This window comes from Podarcis tiliguerta, assembly GCF_965153285.1.
Source record: "Podarcis tiliguerta genome assembly, chromosome: 16".
In the NCBI taxonomy this organism is placed as follows: Eukaryota; Metazoa; Chordata; class Lepidosauria; order Squamata; family Lacertidae; genus Podarcis; species Podarcis tiliguerta.
The window spans coordinates 5,794,417-5,813,795 of record NC_139549.1 but is presented as its reverse complement, the minus strand read 5'-3'; the positions used below and the strand labels follow the sequence as shown (position 1 = coordinate 5,813,795).

The following is a 19,379-nucleotide window of genomic DNA, read 5'->3' as shown; positions in this document are numbered from 1 at the left end:
GGCACTCCTGTCTTCCACTGCCACCCGCAGTTTGGTCAGATTCATGTTTGTAGCTTCGAGAACACTGTCTAACCATCTCGTCCTCCGTCGTCCCCTTCTCCTTGGGCCCTCCATCTTTCCCAGCATCAGGGTCTTTTCCAGGGAGTCTTCTCTTCTCATGAGGTGGCCAAAGTCTTGGAGTCTCAGTTTCAGGATCTGTCCTTCCAGTGAGCACTCAGGGCTGATTTCCTTCAGAATGGAGAGGTTTGATCTTCTTGCAGTCCATGGGACTCTCAAGAGTCTCCTCCAGCACCAGAATTCAAAAGCGTCAATTCTTCGGCGATCAGCCTTCTTGATGGTCCAGCTCTCACTTCCATCCATCACTACTGGGAAAACCATAGCTTTGACTATACGGACCTTTGTTGGCAAACCTTGTGGCTATAGCATAAAAATACATTATTTTGCAGAGGAGGGGTTTTTCCTTCTGTGCCAGCATTGCGCTTGGGATCAGGAATACTGGAAGGAGAAGTTTCACTTCCAAAGGATCCTCCACAGGCTTCTCCACCCACCGAACAGAACACAGGCGCACACTGTCTCTGGTACACGTGCGCAAGTGTGGAAGGGTGTGCGCATAGCTCAGTCATTAAAGCAGGAGACTTCTAATCCCAGGATTGTGGGTTCAAGTTCCACATTGGGTGAAAGATTCCTGCATTTCAGGGGGTTGGACTAGATGACCCTAATGGTCCCTTCCCACTCTACAACCCTGATTCTGTGTTGATTCTTTCTTCTTTGCTCCAGATCTTTCCCTACGACCAGAGCAAACATCTGTCCGTGGAAGACCCGGATTGACATTTGCTCTGATTCAGCTTCAGAGAGTGGGTTTTCATGGGGAAACCTTGTGCAGGCATGGAAATCCTTTAAAATGTGGATCTCTGGAAAGCGTAGGTGTGGATAAGCTCTAAGTGAACATCACAAGTGAATCACTTTTGTGTGTTTCGCCTAAGGATGGAGCAGAGGTCTGAGGGATGATGGCTGGTTTTTTTATTTTAGGGGCAGAGAAACAGCTTCTGTGTGTGAGAGAGAGATTGCTGCTTCCTAAGAGGCCTTCCTAGGGACGTGGGTGGCGCTGTGGGTTAAACCACAGAGCCTAGGACTTGCCGATCAGACGGTTGGTGGTTTGAATCCCTGCGACGGGGTGAGCTCCCGTTGCTCGGTGCCTGCTCCTGCCAACCTAGCAGTTCGAAAGCATGTCAAAGTGCAAGTAGATAAATAGGTACTGCTCCGTCGGGAAGGTAAACGGCATCTCTGTGTGCTGCTCTGGTTTGCCAGAAGCAGCTTAGTCTGCTGGCCACATAACCCAGAAGCTGTACGCCGGATCCCTCGGCCAATAAAGCAAGATGAGCACCGCAACCCCAGAGTCGTCCGCGACTGGACCTAACGGTCAGGGGTCCCTTTACCTTTTTAAGAGGCCTGAGTGCAAACTGATATCTGAAGGATGCTTCATGCAGCCTCATTTGAATGCCTGCCTGCTCCTCCCTCCTTAATCTTTTGCAACATGTAAACAGAGATGGCTACACCTGCAGGCAAATTTCTCCCACACACCAGCTGTCCTTTGCTTGATGCTGGAGTACCTGGAAACCTGCACACCTGTTTCTCATCTTTTAGCTGCCCAAATGAAAAGCATTAGCACCCTATTGTGGGTTTCTAAATTTTAAAAATATAGCTACCTTGAGCGCAGAAATAGATAAGGCTGTGCACCAGATTCAGCAGGGGAACCAGCTTGGATGGTTGTAAAAGTGGATTGGACAAATCTGTGGAGGAGAAGGTTCTCTGTGGCTGCCAGCCACGATGGTTACGTTCTCCCTCCGCTGTTCAAGGTAGGATGCCTCTGAATACAGGTCATCCTGGGATGGAAGTGTCCATGACAGACAGATCCTAGCATGTCCTCAGCTGCCCCCAGAGAACCACAGAAGATGATCCATGAAGGGTGAACTCAGGTACTACTGTTATAAGAAAAACCTGCTCCGTTTCCCTTATGGGGTATCCAAGAGCCTGTATAGAGTCCTTAAGTGGGTTCCCTATTTGTAGGAGAGAATAACAGAGGCCAAGCAGAGAATATTGAGAAGCAAAGCAGCTAGTAAGCCTGATCTTTATTCAGCTGTTGCAACATGGTCCTCACTCAGCACATGCAGGAAGGAGGAGGAACCCAGAACGATGGTGTGCAAGCCCTTATACAGACTTTTGAAATTGCCACCCTGTAGCTCAAGACCACCTCACAATACATCATATATACATCACTGAAGGGGCGGTCTACAGCAGAAAACCTGTCTGCCAGGGTACCTGATAATGGTCAATGATTGAATTACATTGGCAGTCTGGCCATTCTTTTGTGATGGTAAATACTCAGTTCCTGAATCCAAGCCACAAGCTCACACCATCCATACACAGACATGCCCTTAAGACAGGATTTGTGAGCAAAGGGACAATGGGTAGGTGTTCCCATTTCCTTCCTCCTTGCAGAGAAACATTTGAGGTCAATTTGGGAGAGTCAAAATGGTTTCAGGACTCCTTTCCTGTTCTGTTTCAGACATGTGGTTTATATATTTATGTATGTGTTTGCCTGGTACATTTATGAACATTTATTTTATAACTTAGACCTTATAATTCTCATAACACTACTTCATAGCTCATGCTTTGCTAGTTTACTTTCCTCCTTGCTTTGCTGCTACTTTCTTCCCTTCTGATGATGTTGGACTACAACTCCCATCAGCCCTGGCTCAGTCATGGGGTGCTGGTGGGGGCTGATGGGAGCTGCAGTCCAGCCACATCCATCCTCCAGATGTGACTCGACTGCAGCTCCCACGCTGCTGTTTTAATTCTGCAGCTTCTAGGGAATGTCGAATTTAAACCACCTCAAGATCTTTTACAGTGGCAAATAGAAGGGGAAGAAATAGAGCCAGGGAGATATTTTTCTTTCTTGGGCTCCATGATCACTGCAGATGGTGACAGCAGTCACGAAATTAAAAGACGCCTGCTTCTTGGGAGGAAAGCAATGACAAACCTAGACAGCATCTTAAAAAGCAGAGACATCACCTTGCCAACAAAGGTCCGTATAGTTAAAGCTATGGTTTTCCCAGTAGTGATGTATGGAAGTGAGAGCTGGACCATCAAGAAGGCTGATCGCCAAAGAATGGATGCTTTTGAATTCTGGTGCTGGAGAAAACTCTTGAGAGTCCCATGGACTGCAAGAAGATCCAACCTCTCCATTCTGAAGGAATCAGCCCTGAGTGCTCACTGGAAGGACAGATCGTGAAGCTGAGGCTCCAAGACTTTGGCCACCTCATGAGAAGAGAAGACTCCCTGGAAAAGACCCTGATGTGGGGAAAGATGAAGGGCACAAAGAGAAGGGGACAACAGAGGACGAGATGGTGGGACAGTGTTCTCAAAGCTACCAACATGAGTTTGACCAAACTGCGGGAGGCAGTGGAAGACCGGAGTGCCTGGCGTGCTCTGGTCCAGGGGGTCACGAAGAGTCGGACACAACTAAACTACTAAACAACAACAACAATACATGGAAATAATCATCATCATCATCATATCAATAAACTATATCAATCATTGCTGTCCTTTTTATTTAAAAAATCCATGTTCTTCTAAATCAGGTTCATATTATCACTGTGCCTTTTGAGGTTTGTCGGCTGGGCTGCTGTTTATATGTGTGTCCATTTTTAATTAAAAGGAGAAGATTCTTGTTCATAGGTTTCATTTATGTGCATAAGCTGAAAGGCAGCTCATAAATCTTTAGGAAACACGTTAAAAAGGAAATGCCCGTTTTTTATGTTTGTGTGGTATTCGTGGTTAAAAAGAAAAAGAAAACTGTATTAATAATAACAATGTATTATTTATACCCTGCCCATCTGTCTGGGTTTCCCCAGCCGCTCCGGGCGGCTCCCAACAGAATATTAAAAGCACAATAAAACAGCAAACATTAAAAACTTCCCTAAACAGGGCTGCCTTCAGATGTCTACTACAAGTCAGATCGTTGTTTATTTCCTTGAAATCTGATGGGAGGGTGTTCCTTAGGGCGGAATCTTTTGCTGCTATGCAAGTATGGGAAAGCCCTTTGCACATGCCCCGGGGCACTTTTCACAGAGTTCTTAATGGTGGTGATCAGCTGGAATTTTGAAGCTTTACATCAGCCCTGGAAAGTGAAGGGAATTTATGAAAGTGGAGCCAGAGAAAGAAGATGGGAGCCTGTTCGGCTTAAAACAGGGATGGGAAACGTTGATCAACCTGAGGACCACGTGCTGGTGGTGAGCGAGAAGAGAGGCAAAACAGGCTGGGGAATGAATGTGAATTTGGCCTTTGCAAACGAGGGAGTTGCTCTACACACAAAGCAGGTCTGGGAATGGGCGTGACATGCAGAGAGGCTCATGGGGTATGGGGGGAATGCATTTATCTCCATCTCTGGTGAAGACAGAGGGCAGGAACTCTAAGAGACTTGAAAGGAGATACCTCTCATTTGGGCACTAGAGCTGGACTGTTGGGGTCTCTCCCGGTGCTTACAATTCTATTATTCTGTGCATTGGCGGACTCTGCAAAGAATGAGCTAAAACCAGCTGGAGGTCGGAAAAAAGGGGATGGCTGCCAGCTCGTAACCACACCTCTCCTCTCCATAAACGCCCCCACCTTCCTCTTTTCGGAACACAGAGAAAATGAGCTCTCAATTTTTCTCCTCCTAAAAATGCTCAACCTCTCATCACTTCACACAGCTTTCAGTCCCATCCTCTGAATGGATTTACGATGAAGGACCAATGTCTGTGTGTCTTGAAGAGGAGTCCTCCACGCGGCAGGCGAAAGGGGGCTGCGAATGGCTGCAAACGAAGCCTGGAGCTCTTTCTTCTGACTCTGTCTTTGCTTTCTTCTCCCTCTGGTAAGTCCTTCAAGGCTTGATAAGGTGATATGCGCGTGTTTTTCCAGGAAAAGACGTTTGTGTAGAAGGGCTCCCTGTCTGCTGAAGCGGCCTCACAATCCCTTCATGGCTCTGTTATTTGATATGTCTAAAATAAGCTACAATAGCAGCAGAGCGTAAACAACAGAGGGGATGCAGCCAGGAAACTCGCTGTTCTGTAATGGATGGATGCAGAGGCCGCCGACTATAAAATCGTTTGAAACAGTACTGCTTCCTTCTCAAGCAAGTGAATTTTAGGGTGGGAATAGAGCGAGATGCCTCGGTTTTCTTCCTCTCAAAATGGAGGGATTCTTCTTTGCAGGAAATTTCATTTCAGCTTTAGCTGGGGAAAGCTGGCCCCGCAAGCGATCCTTCAAGGACTCAGTCCTGGGTTTATTCTTGAAGGCAAATATCAGGCTGCTTTGTGTTCAAAAAGGCAGTTTGCAATGATGCTTCTGCAGTCTGACAAAGCACCTTTCAGAATTGAATAATGATATCCAGTGCACTCTGAGTGGGTCTCCTCTTGCGCTTGAACTAAAAGCTGCAGTTAGTGTATAGCTGCTGATATAAGACCCTGGCCACATTTCACACCTCTCCTCAGAGATCTGCATTGGCTGGCGTTATGTTATGGGACTAAATTTAAGGCATTACTACTGGTACATAAAGCCCGCAATAGCTTGAGATCAGTTTATGTGAAGGATCACCTTGCCCCATACAGGCTCTTGAATTGGTACTACTTACTGGTGCCATTGGTACTACTTACTGGTGCCATTCAGTTTGCACCTGCAAGAAATCAATCTTTTAATGTAGGAAGAACCTAGACTTCGGAACTCCCTGCTACTTGGCATCAGACAGGTGTCCTTAATGCTTAAAACCTCTCCATCCAGGCAACCTTACCCAGACATACAGAATTTGGCATGAACCGGAAGCCCCAGCTTGCATTTGTTTTAATTATATCTTGACTTTTTAAAATACCTGCTTTTAACTTTGTTATTTTGAAAGGGGTTTTTTCCCATTTAAAATCAAGTGGTTTATACATTTGGTTAGGTAAAAATAACGAATAAATCCATACATTCGGCAAAGCTTTAAATCAGTGATTCTGAGAGACACTGTCCCTTTCTTTGACTTTGACCCTTTTCCTTCCTTTTTTTCCAACTCCTTGAACTTTTTAAGGTACTGCAAGTATCAGAGTACAGAATCCCCACAAGGAGAAGTTGAATGGGATCCTGGGAGGCTGTGTGTTGCTCCCTGTAAATATCCCCCAAGCGGAAACACTGAAGACAGTCGAGTGGTATTTCCAGGGGAGAAATGGTTTGAAATTTCAGGTGGCTGAGTTGAGGGAAGAAAGACTGGAAAGGCCAAATCCCAAGGACAGGTTTGGGCCAAGATTGGAGATGGCCAATGATACCACCCTGAGGATCAAAGACTTGGAAATGGATGACAGTGGCATATATTCCATTAGAGTGAAGTTCACTTCAACACAGTATGAAGATTACACCTTCCACCTCTCTGTGTATGGTAAGTAATTCTTTATTCATCTGTGTCTATTTATTGGGAATAGAACCTGGAAAAAGAGCCTGCCTTTTTCTCCTTCAGCAGTGATGTCGCTGACAGCCATGGAAGACACATTATTATTTATTTATTTATTTATTTATTTATTCGTTCATTCATTCATTCATTCATTCCCCACCCATCTGACTGGGTTTCCCCAGCCACTCTGAGCAGCTCCCAAAAGAATACTAAAACCATGATGCAAGATCAAACATTAGAAGCTTCCCTAAACAGGACTGCCTTCAGATGTCTTCTAAAAGTCAGATAGTTGTTTATTTCCTTGACATCTGACAGGAGGGCGTTCCACAGTGCGGGCGCCACCACTGAGAAGGCCCTCTGCCGGGTTCCCTGTAACTTCACTTCTTGCAATGAGTGAACTGCCAGAAGGCCCTTGGAGCTGGACCTCAGTGTCCAGGCTGAATGATGGGAGTGAAGACGCTCCTTCAGGTATACTGGGCTGAGGCTGCTTAGGGCTTTAAAGGTCAGCACCAACACTTTGAATTGTGCTTGGAAACGTATGAGCTTTTCATATGTTTTTCCACAGAACCAGCTCCAGAACCAAAAATCCTCTACCAAGTTGTCTCCAGGAGCCCAGATGGCTGCAATGTGACCCTGCAGTGTCAGGTGCCTGGAAAGGGAGAATTCAACATCTCCTGGAAAGGAGGAGATGCCTTCAGGGACTTAGAAGATGGTTCAAAGTCATATCACCTCTCTGGCAATGGCAACAATCTCCACCTGTTCTGGAAGCTCAACTCTTCAGAGCCCAACATCACCTGCCTGGTCACCAATCCAGCAGATCAGAAAAGCATCTCCTCCAACTTGCTGCACATCTGCCAAACTGAAGGTGAGCAACTCTCTATTTTATTTAGAAAACTGAAGAACCACTTAATTAAAAAAAAAATTTAATTTAATCTTTAAAAGCGCATAAAACACATTGAAAGCTGAACAGTTATTTGTCCTCCTCCCCTTCCTCATTATGCATTAGCTGGGTAGTTGATTGGGGTGCTGAACACCCAACACTTCCCTTCCATTTTAATTTCAAAATGAGCCTTATCATGGAGTCAGTGAATTGGAAAGATTTTAAATTTTTCAAATGGAAAACTAATAATAATAATAATAATAATAATAATAATAATAATAAAAAATTTTATTTATACCCCGCCCTCCCCAGCCAAAGCTGGGCTCAGGGCGGCTAACAACAATCAAAACAATCCAACATTCTAAAAACCTTTCACTATAAAAATTAATCAAAATCAAATTGATGGCAACCATTAAGCAAGATTCTGTGCAGATTGCCAGAGGAGGGGGTCAGGCTGCGCCCTGACCAAAGGCCTGGTGGAACAGCTCTGTCTTACAGGCCCTGCGGAAAGATGTCAGGTCCCGCAGAGCCCTAGTCTCTTGTGACAGAGCATTTCACCAGATTGGAGCTGCGGCCAAGAAGGCCCTGGCTCTAGTTGAGGCCAGCCTAACCTCTCTGTGGCCTGGGATCTTCAGGATATTTTTATTTGCAGACCGTAAGTTCTTCTGTGGGACATACCAGGAGAGGCGGTCCCGTAGGTACGAGGGTCCTAGGCCGTATAGGGCTTTAAAGGTTAAAACTAGCACCTTAAACCTGATCCTGTACTCCACCGGGAGCCAGTGTAGCTGGTATAGTACCGGATGAATGTGATCTCCCAGCGACGACCCCATAAGGAGTCTCACTGCGGCATTCTGTACCCGCTGGAGTTTCTGGGTCAGTCTCAAGGGCAGCCCCACGTAGAGCGAGTTACAATAATCCTGTCTGGAGGTGACTGTCGCGTGGATCACAGTGGCTAGGTCAGGGCGAGGGAGATAAGGAGCCAACTGCTTAGCTTGGCGGAGATGAAAAAATGCTGCCTTTGTTATAGCTATAATCTGCGCCTCCATAGAGAGGGAGGTATCGAAGATTACACCCAAACTCTTAACGGACGATGCTGGCACTAATTGCACCCCCACAAGAGATGGGAGTTGCCCCCTCAATCCCATATCGCCCCGTCCCAGCCAGAGGACCTCTGTCTTCGAAGGATTTAACTTCAACCGGCTCCCACGTAACCATCCAACCACAGCTTCCAGACATCTGGTCAGTGTGTCTGGGGCCGAGTCAGGATGGCCATCCATCAACAGATAGAGTTGGGTGTCATCGGCATACTGATGGCAACCCAGCCCAAAACTCCGGACAAGCTGGGCGAGGGGGCGCATAAAGATGTTTAAAAGCATCGGAGAAAGAATCGCACCCTGAGGCACTCCACACACCAGGGAGTGGCGCGATGACAATTCCCCCCCAAGCGCCACCCTCTGTCCCCGACCAGAGAGAAACGAGCGCAGCCATTGAAGGGCCGTGCCCTGGATCCCCACGTCGGCAAGGCGGTGGTTCAGGAGTTCGTGATCAACCAGGTCGAAGGCTGCTGACAGGTCTAGAAGAATCAGCAGCCCCGACCCGCCTCGATCCAGCTGCCTGCAGAGATCATCTGTTAGGGCGACCAGAGCCGTCTCGGTCCCATGACCAGCGCGGAAGCCGGACTGGAATGGATCGAGAACCGATCTAGACAGATTCATGAACCGTTGCAAATTTAGGAATCGGTCCTCATAAGCAGCTTGCAAAATTCAAACAGAATTCTAACAAACAAATCAATAAGCCTATAATTGGATTCAAGAAGGCCACAGAGAACTGAGAAGGAGGTGGAAGGTGAGGTCAGTTGGGGACAATTACACAATTATTGCAGAAAGCCAACAGGTGAAGTTCCGTGTGTTGTCTTATCTGTTTCTTCTCTCTCTCTCTCTTTATTGAACAATGCTAGTGGTTTACAAAGGAATCTAGAATATTCATCAAAACATACTTTTAAAAGCAACCCTCAAAAGCAAGTTAAAATTTTTATCTGAAAATTGCAGCTTTCACAAGCTTCAAAAACTATAACAGACGCTGTAAAACACAGGCCTCTTTGCCTGTGCCATCATTTATGTGGCTCTTTTCATCCTGATAACAGCATTATATTTAAAAGCATATTTATAAAAGTTGTTATCTGAAAGTCTTCCTAGATATCTATATATATATATTACACCCAGAGATAGTGTATCCCAACAAGCCTGCTGTGGGATAGATTTTTTCACAAAGTCCAAAACATTCAACCTCTTTTCTACTTCACAGACCCAGCTATGTTTTTGTCTAACCAATATTTGAGCTTGCATTCTCAGAGCAGCAAGAAGGCCAGTCATTGGCAGCCATCAAGCCAACATCTGGCATGAGAAAACATCTGGGGATTATGACATGTGGGTTTTCTTTCCATGGAAAACAGCAGCTTTGGCAATGAATGGAGTTCTCTAACAATGAAAGGATTTCACAGCCATTCAAGCACTCTCAGCATAGCTTATAAACCACATAATAATGGTAATAATAATAATTAACCTCTAAGTACATGAAAATTGAGACATGGGAGGCGCTGTGGGTTAAACCACAGAGCCTAGGACTTGCCGATCAGAAGGTCGGTGGTTCAAATCCCCATGACAGGGTGAGCTCCCATTGTTTGGTCCCTGCTCCTGCCAACCTAGCAGTTCAAAAGCATGTCAAAGTGGCGGGAAGGTAAACGCCATTTCTGTGCGCTGCTCTGGTTCACCAGAAGCGGCTTAGTCATGTTGGCCACATGACCCGGAAGCTGTACACCGGCTCCCTCGGCCAATAAAGCGAGATGAGCGCCGCAACCCAGAGTCGGTCATGACTGGACCTAATGGTGAGGGGTCCCTTTACCTTACCTACATATAATAATGAGAAAACAGCAAGGAAAGAAATAGGAACCAGGTGAAGTGATCAGTAATGGGAGATGGATTACTGCAGATGGATTCACCACTGAGTGAATCTGGGAGGGTTTTCTTAACCATTTACCCTTTGGTGAATTTTTCACCTAAAATTCCAACATACACCTTTTTTTTTTTTTGCCCCACAATATTCATTTTATTCCTCTATATCTGTTTTTAAAACTGCAAATTTTTGCAGTAATCCCGCTAATGTCTTAGTCTGTTTGCAATTTGTTCAATAAACCATTTCTGTTCCTTAATAAAAAGTTGGTTTCCTAATTTGTCCGTTAAGTTTCTCCATTTCTGCACATCCCATTGTTTTCTGCGACCATTCTTCTCTTGTCGGAACTACTTCTTCTTCTTTCCATTTTTCGGTAAATATCTTTCTTGCGGCTGTAGCTGTATACATAAATAAGTTTCTGTATTGCTGAGCTAGCTCTGATCCCATCAGATAAGTGGAGGCTTTCAAGAAGCTGGTTGCGCACAGCTCTAGCCGAGACCCTTGTCTGTGCAACATGCGTGCTCCGCCAATGAGCGTTGCGCAACATTTTAGTGGTCTTCCAATATCTTGCACCTTTTTTGAAAAAAACAAAAACAAAATTATTCTTTATCCAGTCTTTACAGGTGACCGTCAACTCATACAGCATTGGAGGTGGGGTTTTCTCATCATTTTGCTCCTCTTCTTGGCTGTATTTGGGATTATGACCAGGAAGACAAGAAGGAAGATGTCTCCCTAAGGAGGTAGGAAGCTTTTTGTAAGATCAGAAGGAAAGTCTTGAGGGAACCGACCGAAGCATCCGTTCCTCCAAAGCTGAGAATGAAGCCCTGAAGCCCTGGTGTCTGCACCTGCTGTCTCTCCCCCCAAAATAAGAATTTGTTTACCCAATTTGTTGAATCACGGGATGGGAATCAACTGGCTCTTTCAGTCTTCTGTACCTTATTTCTTTCTGCCGTGAAGGTTCTTCTGAATATAGAGCAGGAGGTCTCCACGCTAGCTTGGCCAAAAAGCAGGGGATGAGCCTGAAAACACTCTCACTCAAGCACTGAAGCCCTGTCTTGGCAATTTGTCTAAGCTATTCCTCTCTGAATCTTTTATCATACTTATTTTACTAGGCACTCCATTTTCTTGATTGTCCATTAAGTTTCTCCATTTCTGCACATTCCATTGTTTTCTGTGACCATTCATCTCTCGTCGGAACTTCTTCTTCTTTCCATTTTTGGGCAAATATCTTTCTTGCGGCTGTAGTCCTGCTAATGTCTTAATGATCTGTTTGCAATTTGTTTGTAAATATTCAATAAACCATTTCCATTCCTTAATTAAAAAAAGGTTGTATTGATTTCTAATTCTTCCGGTAACTTTTGCCATTCCTGCATATCCCATTATTTTCTGTAATCATTCTTTTCTCATCGGAACTTCTTCTATCCATTTTTGGGCAAATATCTTCCTGTGGCTGTAGCTGTATACATAAATAAGTTTCTATATTGCTGAGGTAGCTCTGATCCCATCAGATAAGTCGGAGCTTTCAAGAAGCTGTTTGTGCACAGCTCTAGCCCGAGGCCCTTGTCCATGCCATAGCTGTCAACTTTTCCCTTTTCTTGCAAGGAATCCTATTCGGAATAAGGGAATTTCCCTTTAAAAAAGGAAAACGTTGACAGCTATGGTCCATGCAACCCACCAATGAGCTGTGGGTTCTCCCTTCAGAGCACGTATTGCCCAACATTTTAGAGGTCTTCCAATATTTTGCACGAAGAAACTATTATTTATCCAATCTTTACAGGTGGCAATCAACCCGGACTGCATTGGATCTGGAGCTGGACCTTTCTCATCATTTTATTCATAATGTTGCTCCTCTTGGCTGGATTTGGGCTAAAGACCTGGAAGAAAAGAAGGAAGATGCCACCCAACAGAGGTAGGAAGCTTTTTGTAAGAGCAGAAGGAAAGTCTTGAGGGAACCGACCGAAGCATCCGTTCCTCCAAAGCTGAGGATGAAGCTGTCTCGGTACTGAATCCCTGGTCCTTCCCTGGGTGTCTGCACCCGCAGTCTGTCCTCATGAATGCAGGTTGCCAAGTGAAAATAAGAATTTGTTTTCCCAATTTGTTGAATCACAGGATGGGAATCGACTGGCTCCTTCAGTCTTCTGTAGCTTATTTCCTTCTGTCGGGAAGGTTCCTGGATGTATCTGCTGGAGTAAAAACCACTGCTGTCAGTTACTGTGATGTTCCCTAAAGTCCATCAGATAGCAGTGACCCCACACTTTCCCCCAGGCACCACCTGAGGGGAGGCCATTAGGAAAACCGATTTAGCTGAGCATCTAACTTGACCCACCTTTGTCACCAGAATGGTAGCCCGCCATGGAGCAGCCCAGTGGGTTCTTCTGAATATAGAGCAGGAGGTCTCCACGCTAGCTTGGCCAAAAAGCAGGGGATGAGCCTGAGAACACTCTCACTCGAGCACTGAAGCCCTGTCTTGGCAATTTGTCTAAGCTGTTCCTCTCTGAATCTTTTATCATACTTATTTTACTAAGCGCTCCATTTTCTTGATTGAAAAGTTCCATAAACCTTCGTTTAAATTAGAAACTTTGCAGTTGATGCTATCAGGGAAACTCTGAACTGTGGTCAGAAATGGTCCGGAAGTTGGTGCAATTGCTTAAGAAGCTGTTCTATTTTGCACCTGACCGTAATTTCTGATACAGTCCTCTGAGACAGCTCTGTGTCGTGTGCCCTGCTGAATTATTTTCCACTACATTCAGAAGGATTTGACTCTCAAGTGATTTCCCATATCTTCGGTTCCTTTTCAAGACAGGTCAGCTGTTAGCTCTAGAAATTAAAAGAAAAACCCACCTCACAAGATCTTGTTATTTACATGTGGGGAATTGGATCGTGGAGAACAATGAAATTAGAAATAAAATGTGCAAGATCAAACACTTGTGTTGTTTTCGTCACAAAGCAGGGTCCTTCCTCCCTCTCTCTCTGCCATGTTTCATCTCTGATATCTTCCAGGGAAAAAAAACAAATTGTGCTTTTATTGAAGCAGCTTTTGTCATGGTTTTCATTTTTCACATTGTGAGAACCCTACCATTTTAAGGGTCAGTGCAGATCTGCTGACTAGAATTTTAGAAGGGGCCCCCTTTTGCCTTTTGAAATATAACAAGATTAGCTGAGATTGAATCAAAATCTTCATTAATTTAATTCCATTCATTTAAATTTGGATGGCTAAATTTCTGCAAAATGGCAAGACCCAGGGGCAGATTGATAAACCTGTTGCACAGTTTGTAGGACAAATAACTCACCAGAGCAAGGAGTATATGTGTTAACTGTTGGTTTGTTCCTAATGTTTTGTTTGTTCCTATGCTGGGAAGATTTTTACAGGGGGTTTTCAGACAGGGTTTTCTCTGCATCTGATGGCCAATGAGTCTTTTAAAATGTGCTGCAATTTTGTGTCAAAGTTTAGCCCAGTAGTGGTGGGAGAAGCACTTGATAGTGTGCAGAATATCGAACTCCAAACATTTTATTTCAATAATGCTAGAGCTCTAACATCCTGAAATTTGTTATAAAATAGGCAGTAACAATTATTTAAGGCACATACCACCAGATACTATTTAGGTAAAGATAAGGTAAAGGGTGGGATGAGGGTGGCGCTGAATGTTAGAAGTATATTGGAATGAAGCTATATGGTTTTAGCAGAAGGGTTATTAAGAATTATATGAATATTAAGTGTTAATGTGTTAAAGTGGGAAATTTAAAGTTAAACTGTGACAGGATAAATTATAGAATAAAAATTGAAGAGAAGGGAAAGGATTTGTTGAATCAGATAATTTGAACTAGAATACAAAAAAGGGAGGTGTGAGGAAGTCGAGGAAATAAGCTAATGAAAGATTTAGATATAAAATTTGGATGTGTGTTTTTGTTTTCTTTTTTGTTTTTAAATTGTGTACTGTTGTATTGTATTGTTTTTCCCCCCTCTTTTATATTGTTGATGTATTGTTTGTTGAATTCATGTATTGTTTTTCTTTACTGTTTTTCTTCTTATAATTATAAAATATCTAATAAATTTTATTTTTCTTATGTGTGTAGATTCCGCCTAGGAGTCTAGGTTGGCATCTGTCTGCCTCGAAAGAAAATGGCGTGTTCCTCTGGGGATGAAGCCAAACCACTGTGTTTACAGCACCAAAGTGACCTTCCTGTGGGGCAAGACTGACCCCCTCTCGGCCTGGCTGATGTGGTCCAAAGGAAAGCAGAGCAAGACATTTGGCACCAGCTGGGCTGCAGGAGTTGCCAGAAGGAGGCGTACAAAGCGCCATCCAACCATCTTAGGGACTCCACTCTGGCTTTGTCTAGACTTTATTCCTTGCTTTATTCTGGTCCCGAATATATCCTGGTGTAAAATAAACGATATATCAGTCTCTGCCATGTCTGAACTCCCAAGGGAAACATGACCACTCAGCAGAGATCAGAGGATGGCTCCATGCTGTTCAGTATTGCACACCCTGGCAATGGAGGCAGGGGCACCGTATTTTTCGCTCTATAAGACGCACCAGACCACAAGACGCACCTAGTTTTTGGAGGAGGAAAACAAGAAAAAAAAATATTCTGAATCTCAGAAGCCAGAACAGCAAGAGGGATCGCTGCGCAGTGAAAGCAGCAATCCCTCTTGCTGTTCTGGATTCTGGGATAGCTGCGCAGCCTGCATTCGCTCCATAAGATGCACACACATTTCCCCTTACTTTTTAGGAGGGAAAAAGTGAGTCTTATAGAGCATAAAATACGGTAAATTGCTGAAATGTAAAATTCACAGCGCGTTATGCTTTGAAAGAAAAAATTATGGAAATGATTTATAGATGGTATCTGACACTGAATAAGCTAGCGGAAATGTACAAATCAGTCAGGTATAGGCTGGAAATGTAAAGAAGCAGAAGGTACTTTTTATTATATGTGGAGGACATGTAAAGTGGCAAAGGGTTTTTGGGAGATGATTTATTATAGTGGGGTAAAAAAAAAGTACTTAATGTGACACTCCCCCCCCCAAAAAAAACACACCAGCTGAGGCATTCATTTTAGGGATAACAGGGTGAACCTATTCTGCTACGACAGTAGCAAGAGAGCGGCAATTAAAACTGATGGAATATGCCCAATTGGCAAATTTAACTATGAAAAGTATTATCATCATCATCATCATCATTTCATCTCTATACCACTTTATATTTTTAAGAAAAATCTCAAAGCAGTTTACAGAATAAAACAATCCAGAATCAAACACTTCTGAAGCCAAATATAAAGTATACAGTCAAAGCAACATAATTAACAGAAAACTAAAATATTACCTTAAAGATCTCAAAATAAAAAAAACATTGCTAAGTGAAGTCAAATATAAAATGCACATTTAAAACAGCATAATTAACCAGAGAATAAAATATTATCATAAGCATGACAGAGCTGTTTGGCAGGCACAAAAAGATGGGGCGAAAGAATCCAAAAATTAGGATTTGTTGTCAGGGATAGTGATGTCCCTCTGGTCTCATCAGGAGCCTCCAGCAGAGCTGGTGAGTCTGGGGCCTAACCCCCCAGGCCAGGTGGAAAGGGCCTTGCAGGGAGAGGCCTTCAAGACTCATAGCCGGGTGATGAGAGATGAAGGAGAGGCAGATTTTAAGGAGGAGAGGAAACCTTTCGTTGAATATAGAAAGAATTATTGTAAGCATGTAAAAACTCATGTAGGGTTTGAATGAAGGACAGCAACATGTTGGAGAATACAGTGGAACCTCGGGTTGCGGACGTAATCCGTGACGGAGTCACGTCCGCAACCCACAGCGTTCGCATCCTGAAGCGCCGCGGCTGCACAGGCACCGGCGCGATTTGGCGCTACCGTGCATGCACAAAGCACAATTTAGCACTTCTGTGCATGCGCGAGCGGCAAAACCCAGAAGTAACCCGTTCTGCAACTTCCAGGTTTCTCACGGTCCGCAACCCAAAAACACGTAACCCGAAGCATCCGTAACATGAGCTATGACTGTAGTGTGGAAAAACTTAAGCTATTTTCTGGCTTACAACAATCCTACACCTTATGTGCTGGTCCGGGGGGGGGGGTTAGCATGCGGCGTGGTCTGAGTCCGGTCCTAAGTCGAGGGAATGGAGGCTGTCTGTCAAGGGCGAAGCGGGGTCCAAGGCAAGGAGCCGGGCATGGTCAGGAACTCTGGAAGATCAGGACAGGGTGCTGGCGAAAGATTTATACAATCTGAAGAGAAACCAGAGAATTTCAGGACAGGGTCTGGCAGGAACAGCAACGATGTTGCTCCCACAACCTGGGACTGGGCTGGCTGGCTTTTATCTCCTCTGAGGCATAGGGCAGCCCCGGTCCACAGGTGACTCGCCTCTCCTGATCTGGAGGCGAGCAGTTCCTCCTGCGGGAACTTAGTTCCCTCCGCCTCTCTGCCCTGAGCCTCTGCAGCTCCGGAGAGGCTGGAGGGTTACTGGACCCAGAGGCAACCTCAGCTTCCACTGACAGGGCTGGGAGAGGAGCACCTGCAGGCAATGGGTCCTCAATCACCTCCGGAGCCAGAGTGGATTCATCTGGTGTCTGCTCCTGAGGATCCGGCACAGGTGAGGGCCCTTCAGGTTCAAGCCCCTGCCCCGGCTCAGCCGGCCCTGGAGGCGGGGACTCCTGTGCAGGCTGGGATTCCTCAGGTTCAGCCTCTGAATCAGATTCCCAGGCCATCACACTTATCTCCTGAATTTACACCAATAAAACTCAGAAACTAGAGGAGTTAGGAGTCCAGCATTGTTTATTGTGAAACAATAGGTTACAGTCGGATCGTTCCCCAAAACTGCAATCCCGCCCGGTGGTCCAGGCAGTGGTATTTATAAAATTTCAAACAAAGCATTTCAGTTTCCACCAATCATGCACATCATTACCTCATTTCATGTTTAATACACATGCGCAGTAAGCACTGGCAATTAGGTTCTGATTCCCACAGTGTTCTGATACATTGTGTTAGTGTGCATGTTGGGAACCTGTGTTACGTGATGCCATTTGCACCATGTAACAACTTACGTTCTAACTTTGAGCTGTATCTTTGGGATTCACATACAGTGGTACCTCGGGTTAAGAACTTAATTCGTTCTGGAGGTCCATTCTTAACCTGAAACTGTTCTTAATCTGAAACACCACTTTAGCTAATGCGGCCTCCCGCTGCCACCAAACGATTTCTGTTCTCATCCTGAAGCAAAGTTCTTAACCCGAGGTATTATTTCTGGGTTAGTAACCTGAAGCGTCTGTAGCCAAATGTACCACTGTGTTAGCTGTATTTCTGCCCCAGTTTTTTTGGGGAGGTGGGGGGCTTGCAAAATCATTGGTTTCATAAAGTAACGGGCTCCCATAACTTCTCTATTAGAAGCGCACTCAAGGATTTCCAGGGGTACACATTATCACATATATTGTGGCCCTTTAGGCCACTGCCACAGCCACAGGATATCTATAATGCGCAGTAATTTTAGAAATTATGGGGGGAAACCATGGAGGGGAAGTGAAATGAATGTGTATCTGGGAAGCATGGATCCATTTGTAAACTTTTGAAATTCAGAAATAAAACTATAAAAAAGTATTGTCCACCCTGACTGGCCGCTGTTTTCCAGGGTTTCCTATGGATATGTTGAGATTCCTTTAATTTCTGTTAAGGAAAATATTCCTTTCCTTCGCTGCAAGGAAGCTCTGCAAGATTGATACTGAACTCTGTGCTGACTTGTCCTTGCTTTGTATTTGAAGCCTGTGCCTTCTATTAGCGATCTAGTGGAATAGCCTGTATTTAGTGAAACTGCCTTAATGCTTTGGATCTGTCAGTTAAACCACAAAGCCTAGGACTTGCCAATCAGAAGGTTGGTGGTTTGAATCCTCGCAACGGGGTGAGCTCCCGTTGCTCGGTCCCTGCTCCTGCCAACCTAGCAGTTCGAAAGCATGTCAAAGTGCAAGTAGATAAATAGGTACCGCTCCGGCAGGAAGGTAAACGGCATTTCTGTGCGCTGCTCTGGTTTGCCAGAAGCGGCTTAGTCATGCTGGCCACATAACCCGGAAGCTGTACGCCGGCTTCCTCGGCCAGTAAAGCGAGATGAGCACCGCAACCCCAGAGTCAGCTACGACTGGACCTAACGGTCAGGGGTCCCTTTACCTTTTTAAGAGGCCTGAGTGCAAACTGATATCTGAAGGATGCTTCATGCAGCCTCATTTGAATACCTGCCTGCTCTTCCCTCCTTATTCTTTTGCAACATGTAAACAGAGATGGCTACACCTGCAGGCAAATTTCTCCCACGCACCAGCTGTCCTTTGCTTGATGCTGGAGTACCTGGAAACTTGCACACCTGTTTCTCATCTTTTAGCTGCCCAAATGAAAAGCATTAGCACCCTATTGTGGGTTTCTAAATTTTAAAAATATAGCTACCTTGAGCGCAGAGATAGATAAGGCTGTGCACCAGATTCAGCAGGGGAACCAGCTTGGATGGCTGTAAAAGTGGATTAGACAAATCTGTGGAGGAGAAGGTTCTCCGTGGCTGCCAGCCACAATGGTTACGTTCTCCCTCCGCTGTTCAAGGCAGGATGCCTCTGAATACAGGTCATTCTGGGATGGAAGTGTCCATGGCAGCCAGATCCTAGCATGTCCTCAGCTGCCCCTGGAAAACCACAGAAGATGATCCATGAAGGGTGAACTCAGGTACTACTGTTATAAGAAAACCTGCTCCTTTTCCCTTATGGGGTATCCAAGAGCCTGTATAGAGTCCTTAAGTGGGTTCCCTATTGGTAGGAGAAAATAACAGAGGCCAACCAGAGAATATTGAGAAGCAAAGCAGCTAGTAAGCAGCTGTTGCAACATGGTCCTCACTCAGGACATGCAGGAAGGAGGAGGAACCCAGAACGATGGTGTGCAAGCCCTTATATAGATTTTTCAAATTGCCACCCTGTAGCTCAAGACCACCTCACAGTACATCATATATACATCACTGAAGGGGCGGTCTACAGCAGAAAACCTGTCTGCCAGGGTACCTGATAATGGTCAATGATTGAATTACATCGGCAGTCTGGCCATTCTTTTGTGATGGTAAATACTC

General features: G+C 45.0%; 1 protein-coding gene across 3 annotated transcripts; it reads left to right on the top strand.

Annotated features, from left to right (window-relative positions):
- Positions 1-4,092: 4,092 nt before the first annotated feature.
- Positions 4,093-14,694, top strand: LOC310666140 (SLAM family member 6-like). Of its 3 annotated transcripts, none has more exons than XM_083416778.1 (5): positions 4,093-4,912; positions 6,104-6,448; positions 7,026-7,325; positions 12,067-12,198; positions 14,375-14,694. In XM_083416778.1, exons 1-5 carry the CDS (start codon positions 4,783-4,785, stop codon positions 14,380-14,382), a joined length of 915 nt encoding a protein of 304 aa, XP_083272904.1. In that variant the 5' UTR covers positions 4,093-4,782; the 3' UTR covers positions 14,383-14,694. The 3 variants fall into 3 exon arrangements, with proteins under 3 accessions (XP_083272904.1, XP_083272903.1, XP_083272905.1); XM_083416777.1 differs by having other exon boundaries at positions 14,364-14,694; XM_083416779.1 differs by lacking the exon at positions 12,067-12,198 and adding an exon at positions 10,904-11,029 and having other exon boundaries at positions 14,364-14,694.
- Positions 14,695-19,379: the final 4,685 nt, after the last annotated feature.